The sequence below is a fragment of the Dipodomys ordii genome, unplaced genomic scaffold (assembly GCF_000151885.1).
Source record: "Dipodomys ordii isolate 6190 unplaced genomic scaffold, Dord_2.0 Scaffold133, whole genome shotgun sequence".
NCBI lineage: Eukaryota > Metazoa > Chordata > Mammalia > Rodentia > Heteromyidae > Dipodomys > Dipodomys ordii.
Genome location: NW_012267349.1, coordinates 3,780,269 through 3,798,252, shown reverse-complemented (window position 1 = coordinate 3,798,252; position 17,984 = coordinate 3,780,269). Strand labels below are relative to the sequence as shown.

General features: G+C 43.6%; 1 protein-coding gene across 1 annotated transcript in view; it reads left to right on the top strand.

The window, feature by feature from the left end:
* Lct (lactase) overlaps positions 1 to 17,984 on the top strand; it is a 55,121-nt gene that overhangs the window by 5,653 nt on the left and 31,484 nt on the right. The window contains exons 2-4 of the mRNA XM_013030813.1: positions 7,176 to 7,255; positions 12,132 to 12,215; positions 17,595 to 17,697. Of these exons, the coding sequence (XP_012886267.1) occupies positions 7,176 to 7,255; positions 12,132 to 12,215; positions 17,595 to 17,697 (267 nt within the window). The remainder of the gene's footprint in view (positions 1 to 7,175; positions 7,256 to 12,131; positions 12,216 to 17,594; positions 17,698 to 17,984) is intronic.

Here is a 17,984-nt window from a genome sequence, read left to right as displayed (position 1 = left end):
TGATCTATTTCTCACTTTAATTCTTGAGTCATTGCCTCTATCATCTCTTGGATGTAGCATTTGTCTTCGCTTCCACTGACATTCTCCCCTGTGTGGTTGCTGGCCTTTGAGTCTGGTTTACCATCTTGGCCATTGATAAATCTTGTAATTTTTTGCTGTGATTTTCGCATGTGGATTCAGGGATTATTAGAGACAAATTCCAGACTCTGACTGTTTTGGTCACTTGGTGGCTACCTTTGCTTGGTTCTGGATTTGTTCCTGGGTCAATTGATGTAGCTTGTTCTCAGTGCTGGGCTGGTTGAGAGTACTTTACCTGGTCCAAGTTCTGTTGTGGGAGGGGATGCTTTCCAGCTGCTGGTCTGACCCTCATAGGGCTTACTCTTGTTAGATTGTGGTGGGCAGATACACTTTGCCCTCTGCTGGGGTGTGCACTCAGATCCTGACTAGTCAGGGACAAGCGGTTAAGATAGCTTGAGATGGGCTGGGAAGGTGGCTCAGTGGTAGAGTGCTTGCCTTGCATGCCTGAGGCTCTGGGTTCGATTCCTCAGCACCACATAAGCAAAAAGAAAAAAGCCAGAAATGGCGCTATGGCTCAAGTGGTAGAGTGCTAGCCTTGAGCTGAAGAGCTTAGGTTGACAGCGCCCAGGCCCAGAATTCAGGCCCCATGACTGGACCCCCCCCAAAAAAAAAAAAACAAAAAAAAAAGAAAAAACAAAAGAAAAAGATAGCTTGGGTTCCTGCCTGGGACACAGGTAGGGTTCCTTCAACTGCCTACTGGATATCCCTGGTGGGCTGGGTGTGCCTGCTGGTTGCTGGTTACACTTACATAGCTCCCAGCTTCCATACAACCTGTATCCCAGGTGGTGGTGGGGGGTCCAAGTCAAATTGTAGGGGCTTACAACCAGTGCTGGTCTCCCGGGGCAGTGGGGGGTGAGGGGATGAGATGGGGAGGAACATTCCCTGTGGAATACTCACTTATTCTGGTACTGGTTGGGAGCTGTTCAGTGGTGCTGTGGCAGATACCTGTTTTTGTGCACTGTAGGTTGCTGGTAACCATCATGTTATGCGTTCTTTGAGTTGATTGTGGGCTATGCTGGGTGGTGGTGCAGGCTGGGACTGTGTTTCACAGTCTTTGCCACTGTTTATGCTGTCTGGGTCCGTGCCTCGTGGGATTCCTCACCACTGCCACTCCCGCCCTGGGCCAGAGCAGAGAGGTGCTGCCTCAAGTCTGGGGTCCCTCGCCACTGCCACTGCCTCTTCTGTGGGCTGGAGCAGATAGGCGCTGCACCTCAACACTGGTATCTCTTTCTGCTGCCGATGCCTCAGGCTGGGCCACTTCTGCTGGCTGGAGTAGAGAGGTGCTGCACTGCGAGTCTGGGGTCTCTAAATTCCTTAACTTTCTCGAAATTAGTAAGTGCAAATAGCGGTGTTCTTTAAGACTTTATAGAATGCTGCTAAGTTAGTACCAATAGTTATAAAATTACTCTTCTGACATTCTGCCAATTGTAAATAATCAATTATTATTTTGTGCCAGTACTGGGGCTCAAACTCAGTTCCTGGGTGCTGGTCAAATGCTATAGTGCTATTCTTAAGGAAAAAAATCTTAAGTGATAGTTCCCAGGCTTAGTTCAAGACCTAGTACTAGCACAAAAACAGCCATAATGAGATACTTCAGTTAAGAATAGCTACCTTCTAAAGGACAAAAGGGCTGGGATCAAGTTCAACGGTATGGCACTTGCCTAGGATGCCCAAAGCCATGGGTTTAATCCAACAGATAAGTAAAAGACAAAAAAAAAGTAAGGCTAGCACAGATATTAAAAAGAAAGAACTTTTATAAACTCTTAAAGAAAATATAAGGGGGGGAAGGGTAAAGGGGGTGGCTCACGCCTGTAATCCTCGCTACTCAAAAAGGTGAGCACTGAGGGTCAAGTTTCAAATCCAACCCAGGCAAGAAAGTCCATGAGACTCTTCAGTTAACCACCAGAAAAACCAGAGGTGGTCAGAGGTGGTGCTGTTGCTCAAAGTGGTAGAGCACTAGCCTTGAGTGAAAAAGTATACAGGCACTGAGTTCAAGCCCCACAACTGACCAAAATAATTATGTGTGTGTGTGTATTAATGGACAGAACTGTGTAAAACAATATAGAAATTCCTCATAAAATTACTTCTGGGGGGCTGGGAAGGTGGCTCAGTGGTAGAGCGCTTGCCTTGCATGCCTGAGGCCCTGGGTTCGAGTCCTCAGCACCACATAAGAAAAAAGCGTGAAGTGGCACTGTGGCTCAAGTGGTAGAGCGCTAGCCTTGAGCTGAAGAACTGAGGGACAGCCCCCAGGCCCAGAGTTCAGGCCCCATGACCGGACCCCCCCAAAAAAAATTACTTCTGGACATATATCCAAAGAAAATGTCAGACATGTACCCATGTTTATTGCAGCACTGTTCATAATAGCTCAGAAATGAAGTATATGTACATATAAGCAAATATACACTGGCCATGAAAAAGGATGAAATCCTGTCATTTGTGACAAAATAGATGAAACTTAGTGTCATGTTAAATAAATCAGGTACATAGTTGAGTATACAGAGACAGTTAAATATAAGGAAGGGAGAGGTGAGGAAAGGTTAATGGGCACAAATTTGGTGCATTATTACATAGATTGACTAAAGATAATGGTATAGTAGTGTTTACTTTTTCTTTCTTTCTTTCTTTTTTTTATCAGTCTTAGGGTCTGAACTCTGGGCCTGGATGCTGTCCTTCAGCTCTTCAGCTCAAGGCTAGCACCCTACCACTTGAGCCACAGCGCCACTTCTGGCTTTTTTCTGCTATGTGGTGCTGAGGAATCAAACCCAGGGCCTCATGCATGCAAGGCAAGCGCTCTACTGAGCCACCTTCCCGGCCCTGTTTACTTCTTTTAAAAAGGAAAGATTTTGTATATTTTTATCATAAATGTCTGAGGGATGTATACTAATTTAACATTACAGTGTATATATGTATCAAAACATCTGGCAGTGGCTCAAAAACATGTATAATTTTTTTCAGTTTTAAGAAATTTAAAGGCTGCTCTCTGTTCTATTCTAGCTCTCTTTGTTCTATTCTAGCTCTCTGTTTGTTTTTAGCTCTCTGCTCTCTCTGCTCTTTTCTAGCTCTTTTTTCTCTCTCCTCTCTCTCTTTCCCAGCCACGTGGAGTGCCCTCTCTGTTCTATTCTAGCTCTCTCTGTTCTATTCTAGCTCTCTGTTCATTTCTAGCTCTCTGCTCTCTCTGCTCTTTTCTAGCTCTTTTCTCTCTCTCCTCTCTCTCTCTTTCCCAGCCACGTGGAGTGCCAACCTTGCCTGGTCCCAGCAGGTCTACTGAATAAACCTACCCCTTACCTGAAAAAAAGAAAAGAAATTTAAAGGCTGAATAAAGGAAAGAAAGTGTAGAGACTGATGGAGATGTTTTTTCAAAGAGTAATAATCTGCTGTGATTTGAGCATCTTGTAATGAGGGCAGGGAACAAAGCCAGGAAAGATGGAGGAACACCCCGAGCTGAAGAAGGAGGAAGAGCCCCTAAAGTAAGAGTAGTTCAGGAAACTCAAGAGTAGAGATTAAGGTTCTTTGGAAAGGCTGGGGTAGGGGCGTGGGTAAACAAATACATACAGAAATGTTTCTTGGCTATAATTCTAAAGAAACTGTAAAATAAACTTTGAAAGAATTTAAATCATTCCATATATATAATATGTGATATATATATATATATATATGTATATATATCATCCCATATATGTGTGGAAATGGTGGAATCAGAGTCCTTCTACATTGCTGTCAGGAATGTAAAAGTTCAGTTTCTATGAACAGTATGGTGGTTTCTTAAAATTTTTGAGTTAATCATATGAACCAGCAATTCCACTGCTGGGTATATACCCAAAAGAATTGGAAACAGATTCTTGAAGTAAGTTCATAGCATTATTAAAATATTCAATAGGTAGAAGCAACTGAAATCTCCATTTACAGATGAATGGATAAAGTATGTTAGCACATACAATGGAAACTCTAATATGGAAACATAGATGACTTTGAAGACATTTTATGGAGCTGGAGGAGCAGAAAATGAACTATTGGACAGAATTTCAGCATGAAAAAATCCTGGAGATGGATGGTGGTGATTATACACAATTTAAATATACTTTGTGCTATTCATCTATATGCTTAAACATGTTTTAAATGGTAAATGTTTATTTTGCTATGTAATTTAGTGTGTGCATGGGCATGTGCCCGCATGCGTGTCCTGGAACTTGAACTCAGGTCCTGGACACTGATCTGAGCTGCTTTTGTTCAAGGCTAACGTTTTACCACTTGAGCCATAGCTCCACTTTTGGCTTTTTTGGTAGTTTTTTGGAGATAAAAGAGTTTCACAGACTTTGCTGCCTGGACTGGCTTCAAACTGTGTTCCTCGGATCTCAGCCTTCTAAGTAGCTAGGATTATGTGAGCCACTAGTGCCTAGCTTGATATGGAATAGTTTACCACAACTTTTATCAAATCCCAAAAGCATTATTTTCTAATATAACATGGCATTGTATTATAGAACCTATTGATGCCTATGGCTGCCACTGAGAGTATACAAAAGAAAAGATGAGGGGCTGGGAAGGTGGCTCAGTGGTAGAGCGCTTGCCTTGCATGCTTGAGGCCCTGGGTTCAATTCCTCAGCACCACATAAGCAAAAAGAAAAAAGCCGGAAGTGGCGCTGTGGCTCAAGTGGTAGAGCGCGAGCCTTGAGCTGAAGAGTTGAAGGACAGCGCCCAGGCCCAGAGTTCAGGCCCCACAACCGGACCCCCCCCAAAAAAAAGAAAAAGAAAAAAAAGAAAAGAAAAGATGAGAGCTGGGCACTGGAGGCTCATGCCTGTAATCCTAGCTACTCAGGAGGCTGAGATCTGAGGATCATGATTCAAAGCCAGCCTGGGCAAGGAAACTCCATGAGACTCTTATCTCCAATAAACCACTAGAAAACTGGAAGTGGCACTGTGGCTCAAGTGGTAGAGTGCTTGCTTTGAGCTGAAGAGCTGAGAGATAGTGCCCAAGCCCAGAGTTCAAGCCCCACGACCAACAAAAAAAAGAAAGAAAGAAAAGAAAAGATGGTTCTTGGCAGAATTGGAAAGACAGGAGTAGACTCCACACAACAGCTTCACATACATAGCACTGGATCACACTCAGAAAAACCCAGCCTTACTCCACCCTGGCAAAAGTTACTTTTTTTTTTTTTAACTGATCAATACTGTCTAGATAACTTTCATTGAAGCATTCAGGGCCAAGGGGAGGGTACCATTCTGTGTTGATGACTGCATCAGTTATTTGAGGCAAGAGAACAAAACTATGTTTAGTGGATACAAGTGATTTAGCTTTCTCTAAGCCCCATATTGAGTAATCCCTCTTGGGAACATGAATTTAACTCCGTATAAGCAGTTATTTTCTATACAGGCTTAATTATTGTTAATTTTCAACTCAATTTTGAATCTTGAACCAGCTATGTTTAACCATAACCAGCAAAAATTGGAAAATAATTAAAACTAGAGTCTAGGTTCCTACTGGTGTATAGATAACACTAAATCGTGCATTTTGAACTGTTAAGCACAGGCAGAGACTGTACATTCCCTCACATGCTTATGTAATAATTGGCTGGAGTGTGGAAATCTGTGGAAAGTAAAGTGGATCCCTTAAGTCAATCTTAATGTTATCTTATCAGACTAAGAACTGTCTCCAAGTGGTATTCCCTTCTCAGAAGTTTCTAAAGTTCTTTATGCTTATCAGAATAAGCTCTGAGGCTGGGCTTTAGTTAAGCTGTAGAGCACTTTAGCACTAGCGAGCATAAGACTCTGGATTTAATCTTCAGCCCTACCAAAAAACAAATGGTCACAATTAGTCAAAGTTGTTAGTGGCTGGGAATGTCTTCCTTTTACAAAGACTTTGAATGGAAGAGAGAAACCAATTGTAAAATTTTATAGTTCAAGCCTTAAACTTTTTACTAAATTTTTGTTGAATGTTTCCCAATCAAAGGTCTGGGCACATTCAGTGCTAGTTTGATACTTGGATGGATTAAAGGAGTACTTATGATTATGCTTCTCAAGGTACTTATAATCTAGTACAGACTGAAGGTTTATGTACCCCAAAGATCTGCATAGCAACTGGCACAACTGAGTCCCACTCTGGGCACTTTTTCTCAGGCGGTGGTATAGGAGCACCACATCGGAATCAGTGTTCCTGGGCTCACTGCAGTCTGCTAACTTCACATTTGAGGGTGGGCCCAAGAATTGAAAATTGACTTAAGCAATTTAAAATTTTGAACATTTAAATGTTTAACATTTAAACAATTAAATATTTAAACAATTAAATATTTAAAATTGGCATTTAAAACAATTTCAGCAGATGGTTGTGATGCACACAAAAGTTCTAGAACCTTGTTAAATGTCCTAATGTCAAAGCAAAACAGGCTATTAATGTGTCTCCTTTGCTTTCCTTCGATGCACAGTAGTTTGTATGACTATTAAGGATGAGTGACAGCATTTTCTTGTGTATACCCTCCCTTTATAGAGAGGTTTAGGGTCATCTCCTTGCCACCTTTTATCTTGCTGGTGATAGGGCAAGGTACTTATTTTTATTTTAACAGGCTTTCCCAAAGTGATTTGCTGTCCTGATTCATACAAAACGATCTCTACAAGGGATTTTTAAAAACAAACACCTTGTTTTCTGAATGTTTCAGCTAAACTAGGGGTGGTGTATATCTGTAATCCTAGCACTGGGAAGGCTAAAGCAGTTGGAATAAGAATTCAACCCAGGCTACATAGTGAAACCTTGTCTAAAAGAAAAAGGAGGAAAAAATCATGTGAGTGCTTTCCTTTTTTAATGAATTAATTAATTGTTGTTGTTGTCAGTCGTGGAGCCTGAACTCGCCTGGTGCTATCCCTCAGCTCTTCAGCTCAAGGCTAGTACTCTACCACTTGAGCCACAGTGTCACTTCCAGCTTTTTCTGCTTATGTGGTGCTGAGGAATCAAACCCAGGGCCTCATGCATGCAAGGCAAAGGGTTTTTCTTTTTTAAGTTGGTAAACCTCTAATAAAAAGGACAATAGGGAATGAACACCTAAATGACTTCCTGTAGTCAAAGCCTTCTGACACTGCTCACAGCTCTTCTTTCTTCTTGTTGGTTTTAGGGGGAAAGCTTTCTGTGGTCCTACCAGCTGAAGACATGTCAGAGTTCCTGCTAACGCCATCCATATCTGCTCTTGTCAAGGTGATTGTTAACTAATTGCTGGTGCAAAACTTGTATAAATGTTTTTTCTGTGTGGTATATGTTCTCTAGATGCTTAATTTCCTTCCTTAAAACAAAATCTCAACTATTGTAACCCAGCTCTTGTTTGTCAAATTTCAAGCCTTCATTATGAAGCCAAATACAAAGCCAGGAGCTGGTGGCTCGCCGCTGTAATCCTAGCTACTCAGGAGACTGAGATCTCAGGATTGCAGTTAAAAGCCAGGCAGGAAAGTCCCTGAAACTTTGTTGTTGTTGGTCCTGGGGTTTGAACTCTAGACCTAGGTGTTTCCCTGAGCTTCTTTTGCTCAAGGCTAGCACTCTACCACTCTTGAGCCACAGTGCAACTTCTAGCTTTTTCAAGTAGTTTATTGGAGATAAGAATCTCACAGACTTCTCTGCCTAGGCTGGCTTTGAACCACAATCCTCTGATCTCAGCCTCCTGAGTAGTTTAGGATTATAGGCATGAGCCACTGGCTCCTGGCCATCAGACTCTTATCTCCAATTAACCACCAGAACACTGGAAGTGGTATTGAGGCTCATAGTGATAGAAGGCTGGTGGGCGCTGGTGGCTCACGCCTGTAATCCTAGCTACTCAGGAGGTTGAGCACTGAGGATAGTGGTTCAAAGCCAGCCCAGGCAGGGAAGTCCGATAAACCACTAGAAAACTGGAAGTGGCTCAAGTGGTAGAGTGCTCGCCTTGAACTGAAGAGTTCAGGGAACAGCACCTAGGCCCAGAGTTCAAGCCCCACTACCGACAAAAAAGAAAAGTAGTTGAGTGCTAGCCTTGAGCAAAAAAGCTCAGAGATAGCGCCCAGGCTCTGAGTTCTAGCCCCACAAACAACCAACAATAACAACAAAAAAAGCCAAGGGCCGGGCGCCCCCGGTGGCTCACGCCTATAATCCTAGCTACTCAGGAGGCTGAGATCTGAGGATCTCGGTTCAAAGCCAGCCCCAGCAGGAAAGACCATGAGACTCCTATCTCTAATAAACCACCAGAAAACCAGAAGTGGCGCTGTAGCTCAAGTGGTAGAGTGCTCACTTGAGCTGAAGAACTGAAGGACAGCGCCCAGGCCCAGAGTTCAAGCCCCTCGACCAACAAAAAAAAAGAAAAAAGAAAGCCAAATAAAAGCAGGGTGCTGGGGGCTCATACTGGTAACTCTAGCTATACTCTAGAGGTTGAGATCTGAGGATAGAGGTTTGAAGCCAGACCAGGTAGGAAAGTCCTGAGATTCTCCAATTAATCACCAAAAACAAAACAAAAGCTAAAAGTAGGGATGTTGCTCCCTAGTAGAGTGTTAGCCTTGAGCAAAAAAGCTCAAGGACATCACCTGAGTTCATTCCAAGCCCTGAGTTCAAGCTCCAGAGGGTACACACACAGAGACACAGACACAGACACAGACACACACACACACACACACCAAATATAGCCAAACACTGGTCACTCATACCTCTAATCTTCAATACTCAGAAGGCTGCGATCTGAGAGTCTATTTAAAGACAACCAGGTAGACAAATCCCTGGTTGTGGGGCTTGAATTCAGGGCCTGGGCACTGTTCTGAGCTCTTGCTCAAGGCTACTTGAGCCACAGTACCACTTCCTAGCCTCAGACTCTTAATCCTGCCTCTGCCTCCCAAGTGCTGGAATTATAAGGGTGTACCACCTAACTTTATAATTTACAACAAAACATCAGAGCAGTAAACAGCGTTGTCCTGTTGGCTACTGGACAGTGTGGAAAAGCATTAGGAAAGCCAGCTATTTCTGTAGTGACATTGCAGAGGTGCTGTGGCAATACCACGTACTTGCTGGTATCTACATTGTATCCAGATGATACAAGTCAAGGTCCAGGTTTCACATTTACTATCTCAGCAACTTAAAACCCAGATATGATAAGGTTCTGCATAAACAAATCACAGGCTGAATGACAGCCAGAGTACCATTTAAACTAATTTTCAAAGGATGATAACTGCTATCATTTATTAATCCAGGAGGCCAAAGTGCTAATCAGGAATTGCTTGTTTAGCAATTTGAACTGATCTCTCTGCCCTCTCTTTGAACATACCTCTCTGCCCAATCCATCAGTATAATGCTTCAAGGTAATTTTTATTTTTTTTGTCACTACTGGGGCCTTATGCATGTTAGGTACCCATTCTGACCTTTTCATTTTTATTTTTGAGAGAGGGTCTCCCTTACTTCCCCCCAGGTGGCCTCAAACTTGTGATCCTCCTGCTTAAGTTTGTGAAATGCTTTAGAGTAATTTGTTTTTGTTTTAGTGAAAGGATTGAGGCTTGAACTCGGCCTCTTTCACTCAATGCTGGCATTCTACCAGTTGACTCACACCTCCACTTCTGGCTTTTTGCTAGTTAACTAGAGAGAATTTCAGATTTATCTGCCCAGAATGGCTTTATGTTGAAATCCTCAGATCTCAGGTTCCTGAGTAGTTAGGTTCAGGGTAATTTTCTTTCTTCTTCTTTTTTGGGTCCGGTCGTAGGGCCTGAACTCTGAGCCTGGGCACTGTCCCTCAGCTTTTCAGCTCAAGGATAGCACTCTACCACTTGAGTCACAACGCCACTTCCGGCTTTTTTTTTTTTTTTTTGCTTATGTGGTGCTGAGGAATGGAACCCAGGGCCTCATGCATGTAAGGCAAGCGCTCTACCACTGAGCCACCTTCCCAGCCCCAGGTTCAGGGTAATTTTCTAAAAGCACAGTTGTGACAGGGTCTCTTACTGGGAAGCTACCCTCTCCTGAATCATTACAAGTCCCTCATGGCCTTCCAATATATGTATGCATCTGTCTGTCCTCACTTCCTATTTTACCTAGGGTGTAATCTCTGCCTAGTGTCCTTCCTATCATCCTATCTTCCTGAAATCTCTTTCTAGCAAAATTCTACCAATTGTTAGCTCTCCTTAGGAGGCTGTCTTAATAATGCTCCTCATTTAACCTGATAAACCCTTTCCCCTTGGAACTCTTAGCCATAGAAGTTCCCAGGTTTTTTTGTATGACAGCCATCTTAATATAGACAAGAGTAAGGATTAGTGTGATTGGACAGGTCTGGCCCTTCAAAGGCATTTCAAGCTCTCAGAATAGTTAGATCCACAGTTCCTTTTGCTTTTTTTTTTTTTTAAGTTTAGTTTTGAGATGTGGTCTTCTGGTTGTTTTTTGTTGTTGTTGTTGTTTTGTTTTTGCCAGTCCTGGGGCTGGAACTCAGGGCCTGGGCACTCCCTGAGCTTCTTTGGCTCTAGGCTAGCACTCTACCACTTGAGCCACAGCACCACTTCTGGCTTTTTCCATTTATGTGGTACTGAAGAATCAAACCCAGGGCTTCATGCATGCAAGTCAAGCACTCTACCACTGAGCCACATTCCCAGTCACTGGTCTTCTGTTTTTACCTGCCCTTGAATCACATTTCTCCTTCCTCTACCTTCAATAGCTAAGATTGAGAGGCATATATCACCACACCTGGCTTTTTTATTTTAGATAAAGTCTTGCTAACTTTTTTGCCCTGGACTAGCCTGGAACCAAGATCTTTCCTACCTTCTGAGTAGCTGGGATTACAGGTGTGCATCACCACACCTCCTCCTTCATGTGCACTTTTTTTTGTTGGTGGTGGTTATGGGTCTTGAACTCAGGGCCTGGACCCTGTCCCTGAGCCTCTTTGTGCTCAAAGCTAGTTCTCTACCACTTGAACCACAGCACCACTTCCAGATTTTGAGTGGTTTATTGGAGATGAGATTCTCCTGGGGAGTTTTCTGCCTGGGCTGGCTTTGAACCATGATCCTCAGCCTCCTGAGTAGCTAGGATTACAGGTATAAACCACCAGCACCTGGCATGTGAGCGTTTTTTTGGTGCTAGCTGGATTTGAATTTGGGGCTTTAGAGTTGTTCACTTGAGCCATATCCCCAGGCCTATGGTGCCTTTTCTTGAAGCATTTAAAATGTTCTGCCTTTGCATGGTTGGTACATTTCATAACCCTCCTAATTAACTTACACGTTTCTATGAATCTTACTCATCTTTAAATGTGAATCTTCCACTCATGTACCCAGCACAGTGAGTTTAGGCTGTAGTAACTCAAATCATCACAAATTGTGCAGAACTTACTGAGGTGAGAATGGAAAAGATGGGCAGAGGAACATTTTGAGGATTCTTCTAGCATGAAGCAAGCATGTGGCATCTTTGGTAAACAAGGATAGCTTAATTGGGAAAGCAGTGGGGAGCCAGGGGTGAAAGAGAGTCAGAAATTCATGTACACTTGGTTCTCATAAGATGCCAGAATCTACCATCTTTGTTTTGAAAGAACAGCTGGTCCGTGGGAGGGAGAAGGCAGGAAACAATCTGATCACAAGGCTAGAAATAGAGCATCCATCCAGACTCACTGAGGGAAGCTGGAATGACTCACCCTGGTATCTACATATGTTTAGATTCTGAATCTGACATTCTTCAAGCATAGTTAGGCCAGGAACAGGACAGAGGGGTCTATCCTAAATAGAAGTGTGAATGGGAGTAAGATGACCAGAACCTTTTCTCCGAGATAACTGGTATTGATATCAAACTGGCCTAAAATGAAAACTCCTACTACTTCCCTTCCTGTTCATCTCCACTGAAGGAACCAACCATCACTGACATACTCACTGAATCATACACATTTATGTTTTTGTTTGCCAGGCTCTTGGTGGAACACACACATAGATGATGTATTCCCCATAACACATGCATACACACACATCCCCAGCTTTTTCAAGTCTCCATTTCCTTTGAAAAATTCCACTTTGGAGTATTGTTTAATCATAAGGGGAGAAAAAATTCTGGATAGATTTATCTTGAAATTGCGTATTCTATAATGATCCTGTGTTCTTTTTTCTAGGACTCAGTTGACTTCCTCTCTCTTGATTTGTCTTACGAATGCCAAAGTGAGGCAAGTCTACCACAAAAATTGAGTCAACTACAGGTAATGTGATCCCTTTTCCCTATTAATGATGAAGTTCCTGAGAGTGTGTTGGACATTTAATCCTTTGGCTAATGTATTAATGTGAACTGAACTTCCACCAATAAGCAGGCCTGCTGACTTGCATCTAGGAAGATCTCCATTGAAAGCATCTCTAGAGAAGGTAGGAATTAGGCAGTCTTTCTACATCAAGATAATAAGAGTTAACATGTTAGTGTAAATATTCCCATGGGCCTTTTGCTCTTGTGTAGAAATCTAAGAATTGAAATTTCTGTGTTTATTGAGGGTTTTTTTTTGTTTTGTTTTTGTTTTGTCAGTTCTGGGGCTTGAACTCAGGGCCTGGGCACTGTCCCTGAGTTTCTTTAGCTCAAGACTTAACACTCTACCACTTGAGCCATAGTACTTTTTCTGTTTATGTGATGCTGAGGAATTGAACCCAGGGTTTCATGCATGCTAGTCAAAGCACTCTACCACTAAGCCACATTACCAGCCTTCATTGAGTTTTAAAATAACAGCTCACTGCTGATAGTGATAGCTGCTGTTTTAGTTTATTTTACATTACAACAACAAAATACCGGAGGCAGCCTAACTTTGTAAGGAAGATAGGTTTATTTAGATTACAGTTCTGGTGGGTGATTGGAGGGCATGCACTGCATTGGCTCCTCTTTGATGAGGACTTAACTGGTCGTGTCACGTCAAAGTAAGAGCACATCTATGTGGAAAGGTTTACTTAGTGCAATAGAAAGCCAGACAGAGGCTAGGATAGAGGTAGGATTTGAACTAGAGTTTTCTCATTCAAATATGCTTACACACACTCCATTAAGTCTGAGATGGGAGCACAGATGACTTTATCTTTTGTAGACATCTTCTCACTCAAACCTGAACTTCAACCTAGAGTCTACATTTCTAGACTTGCTGGTGGGTCTTGCAGTCTTAAATAGCATTGTGGTGTCTTCATGGTCTCCTTATGCCCCACTCTGAGTGATCAAAGCAGAGTTGAAGCCACGCTAATGGTTCAGATGCTACTGATATTTTAAAACCATCTTGGTTCTGCAGATGCAACAGAACTCCGGGATTAGCGAGTAGGAGCAATGGCACAACTTGTGCTTGTAGATGAGCTCAATGCCTCCCATTTTACATTAAAACATGTTCAAAACAATCTGTTTGTACTCGATTCTGGCTAATGCTGAAAAGCGTTAGTTCATTGCTAGCCAGCCACTGAGTAAAGTAGTTTGTGGACAAACTTAGAAGCCAGGGCTGGGAATGTGGCTTAGTGGTAGAGCCCTGGGTTTGATTCCCCTGTAGCACATACACAGAAAAATCCAGAAGTGGTGCTCTGGCTCAAGTGGTAGAGTGCTAGCCTTGAACAAAAGAAGCTTAGGGACAGTGCCTAGGCCCTGAGTTCAAGCCCTAGGACTGGAATCAACAACAACAACAACTTAGAAGCCATTTGTTATACTCTGCAACAGTATTTTTGCCTTTTATTTTTCATAGAGGTCCTAAGGCTTAAACTCTAGGCTTGGGTGAGGGCTCTGTCCCTGAGCATTTTTGCTCAAAGTTAGCACTGTACCATTGCACTATAACTTTATTTCCAGTTTTTTTGGTGATTAATTAGAGATAGGAATCTTATGGACTTCCTTGCCTAGGCTGACTTTGAACTACCGTCCCCAGATCTCAACTTCCTGAGTAGGATTATAGGCATTGGAGCCTGGATTAAAATTTCTTTTCTTGCAGGGTGCCGGTGTCTCGCCTGTAATCCTAGCTACTCAGGAGGCTGAGATCTGAGGATTGAAGTTCAAAGCCAGCCCTAGCAGGAAAGTTCGTGAGACTCTTATCTCCTATTAATCACCAGAATACTGGAAGTGGCACTGTGGCTCAAATGGTAGAGTGCAGGCCTTGAGCTGAAGAGCTGAGGGACAGCACCCAGACCCAGAGTTCAAGCCAGATGATCAACAAAAAAATTTTCTTCCTTTTTAAAATTTTCCTTTTTTCTCCCTTGTATTTGAATGTGGAAGTCAGTTTTAGATGTTGCATTTGACAGTCCAGATGACGTCTCAAGATGCAGAATGAAGTGGGGATGTAGCTCAGTGAAAGAGCAGGTATATTTTGTGTGCATGAGGTTCTAGGTTAAGTCTATAGTAAAGAAAAAGTCAGCTGACAACAACTGAGCCAGAGAAGAGACTGTTAAAATAAATTAGACTTTGCCAGAAAGCCACGCAGACATCCAGGTACAGAGAATAAAGAAAAGGTTTATTTCTAGGAAAGGGACCGGCAAGACCCCTTCTCAGAAGGGAGAAGGGAGAAGAAGTGCCCAGCTATTGTCTGAGGTGACCTGTGTAACCTACTGAGGGGCTAGAAGGGGTTAGGAGGCAGAGACCCTGGTGTGGACATGAGGACCAGGGGCCTCATCATAGCAGACCAGGATTTATGGCTGCTGCCCAGAGCTAAAGGGCCCTGCAGCTGCCCAGACCTGAAGGTCACTCTAAGGGGCTCTTGCTGCCTTATATGGTGGCAGCTGCCTTAGAGAAGTGCCATCCCAAGGTAAAGGGGGCTGGAGGCTGATTTCTTTTTTATTTGGGGTCTGGTCGTGGGGCCTGAACTCTGGGCCTGGGCGCTATCCCTCAGCTCTTCAGCTCAAGGCTAGCGCTCTACCACTTGAGCCACAGCGCCACTTCCGGCTTTTTTCTTTTTGCTTATGTGGTGCTGAGGAATCGAACCCAGGGCCTTAGCATGCAAGGCAAGCGCTCTACCACTGAGCCACCTTCCCAGCCCCTGGAGGCTGATTATTTACTGTCCTTACTAAATGGGCCTAGTATTGCCTAGGAAGGGAGCATGCTAAGCTGTGGGAGGGGGAAGGAGCATGCTAAGCTATGGGAAGGGAGCTCATTGTGCTAACAGAGAGTCCTCTGACATTGTAGTTACTGCCTGGTCCCATTTCCCACTCCCAGGACAGCCAAGAATGACAGTTCTTCTTGAGGAGAGGGACTGAGTAGTAGTACCCTGCTACAGCTTCTTTCCTTCTCACCTGCCCTGCTTCAGGCATCCCACTCTCCCTGTGAGTGGGTCTTTTCAGGGGAAAAGGGGCTGTGAAGGGAAAAGGTAGGTAGAGGCAGTACCAGGACAACAGATGCCCACTCATTTCCTTCACTCTCCGGAGTACCTGCATGTCCTGCACCAAGCCTCGGGGCCCTCAGCTGCACTTACCAATGACCCCAGTAGTTAGTTGCAGGGTGTGAGGACACCATGATAAAGAGCATGGGACACAGCTCTAGGTTCTGAATGTCAGAGCAGGTTCTATTCTCTGGGGCATGCTCTACTCCTCACAAGTCAAGTGAGGCTCTGAGGCTGTTTTACCTCACTAGTCCTGGGACATAATACATCATCCTACCCCACATCTGCATCATCAAGAGAAAAACAAACACCTTAGTTCTGAAAGCATGCCACCCTCAGTTCTTGGCTCTCATGCATTGACCCATTGCAGGGCAAGGCTGGGGGCTGTATGGAGTTGCCTCTTTGAAGAAGGAGGTTGTCACAAGCAGCTATGAGAAAATAAGGACACACTTGACACCTTTTTTTTTTTCAGAGTTTATAGTAGTTATTTGGCCACTAGTTATTGGTGGCCTTTAATAGCTCAGGGGAGGAAAAACTATGGGGGAAATGACCAGACCCCAACCTCCTAAAAAAGGTAATTTAAAGGAAAGTTAACCAGCAAAAGCTGGAAGTTAGAAGTGTGATTTAAGGGGTCAAGTGTCAACTTTGAGTGAAAAAGCCATGCAAGAACTCAAGACCTGCCGGGTGCCAATAGCTCACACCTGTAATCCTAGCTACTCAGGAAGCTGAGATCTGAGGATTGCAGTTTGAAGCCAGTCTGGGCAGGAAAGTCCTTGAGACTCTTCTGTCCATTTAATCACAAAAAATCCAGAAATGGTGCAGTGCTCAAGAGGAGGTCAGGAACAGCACCTAGGCCCAGAGTTCAAACCCCAGGACAGGCAAAAACCGCACAAAACACAAAAACACACCAAAACACCTCAAGATGTTAGTTCAAACCCCAATACTGGCACACCAGAAAAAGAAGAAAAGTCAAACAATGTGTTAGTAGCTTAGATGTTTTTTCCCCATAGTCAGTGGTTAGAAGAACAATGAAGAAGTAATCATACATGCTTTGAAATTCTTGGATTGTGTGTGTGTGTGCGCCCACACACACACTTGAGCTACAATTCTACTGCCTTTTATGTGGTTAATTGGAGACATGAGTCTCACAGACTTTTCTGCTCACTCTGGTTTCAAACTTTGATCCTCAAATCTCAGCCTCCTGAGTAGGATTATAGGTGTGAGCTGCCAGTGTCTGGCAACCTATTTCAAGTTTAACAATGACAGTTCCTTTAACTTTTTCTTCTCAGTCCTGGGGTTTGAACTCAAGGCCTGAGCACTGTCCTGAAGCTTCTTTTGCTCAAGGCTAGCACTCTTACACTTGAGCCACAGTGCCACTTCCAGCCTTTTCTGTTTATGTGGTGCTGAGGAATCAAACCCAGGGCTTTATACATACTAGGCAAGCACTCCACCTCTAAGCCCCATTCCAAACCCCCCTTTAACTTTTTATTATAGAAAAATTCAAACATATCCAGGAGCTCAGCAAAAAATAAAAGGAACCACTATGAAACCATTTCCAGTTTCAGGTTCTATTTTTTTTTAAACCAATACTCCCCTCAGATTTGTGTGTGTGTGTGTGTGTGTGTGTGATGAGGCTTGAACTCTGGGCCTGGGTGCTGTCCCTGGGCTCTTCAGCTCAAGGCGAGTGCTCTACTACTTGAGCCACAGTGCCACTTCTGGTTTTAGAGTGGTTTATTGGAGATAAGAGTCTCACGGACTTTCCTGCCTGGGCTGGCTTTAAACAGCAATCCTCAGATCTCAGCTTCCTGAGTAGCGAGGATTACAGGCATGAGGCCCAGCTTCCCTCAGATTATTTTGAAACAGATTCCATACATGCACAAATATGGTGTTGGCAGCCTCTTGATTAAGCTCATTATGTCATATGGGCACCTGTCAGGAGCAGATAGCCATGTTCCTGATTCTAACCCTTTTCCCAGCTCTCTAGGAGGTCCTGGGTATACCTGAGATGAATGAATGGGAGCTTTGGTGGGGATGAGGAGAGTGTAATGGAAAAGAAGCATACGTTTTCTTCAGAGTCTAATCCAGCTTCCCTAGTTATCTGAAAGGGCTAGAGGTGAGCTCCACAGACAGAGTGTGGGAAGTTTTTTTTTTTTAATCCCAAAACACTGGGCTGGGAAGGGGCTCAGTGGTAGAGCGGAAACACTGTCCCCATTATCAAAAGTTACTTCTTTGGTAAGCTTCAGTTCACCAGGCAGTCTTTATCTTTTTCAGACCATTGAGCCCAAAGTAGATATTTTCATCTTTACCCTAAAACTTCAGGACTGTCCCTCTAGCAGGAAGGACCCCAATAGACTGCTCTTCAGCCTTTTTGAAGGTGAGTGAACTGGAAAGCAAGAAGTTTAGTGGACTAGCTTGATGGGTAGCAGTCTTTTTGAAAAGCTGGGGTTCCAGCCTCATGCTTCTCTCTAGATACTGCTCTCTGCTGATCCATGTCCCATGCCTCAACTTGCACACTGCTTGCTTGCTTGCTTGCTTGCTTCCTTTCCTTCCTTCCTTCCTTCTTTCCTTCCTTCCTTCCTTCTTTCCTTCCTTCCTTCCTTCCTTCCTTCCTTTCTTTCTTTCTTTCTTTCTTTCTTTCTTTCTTTCTTTCTTTCTTTCTTT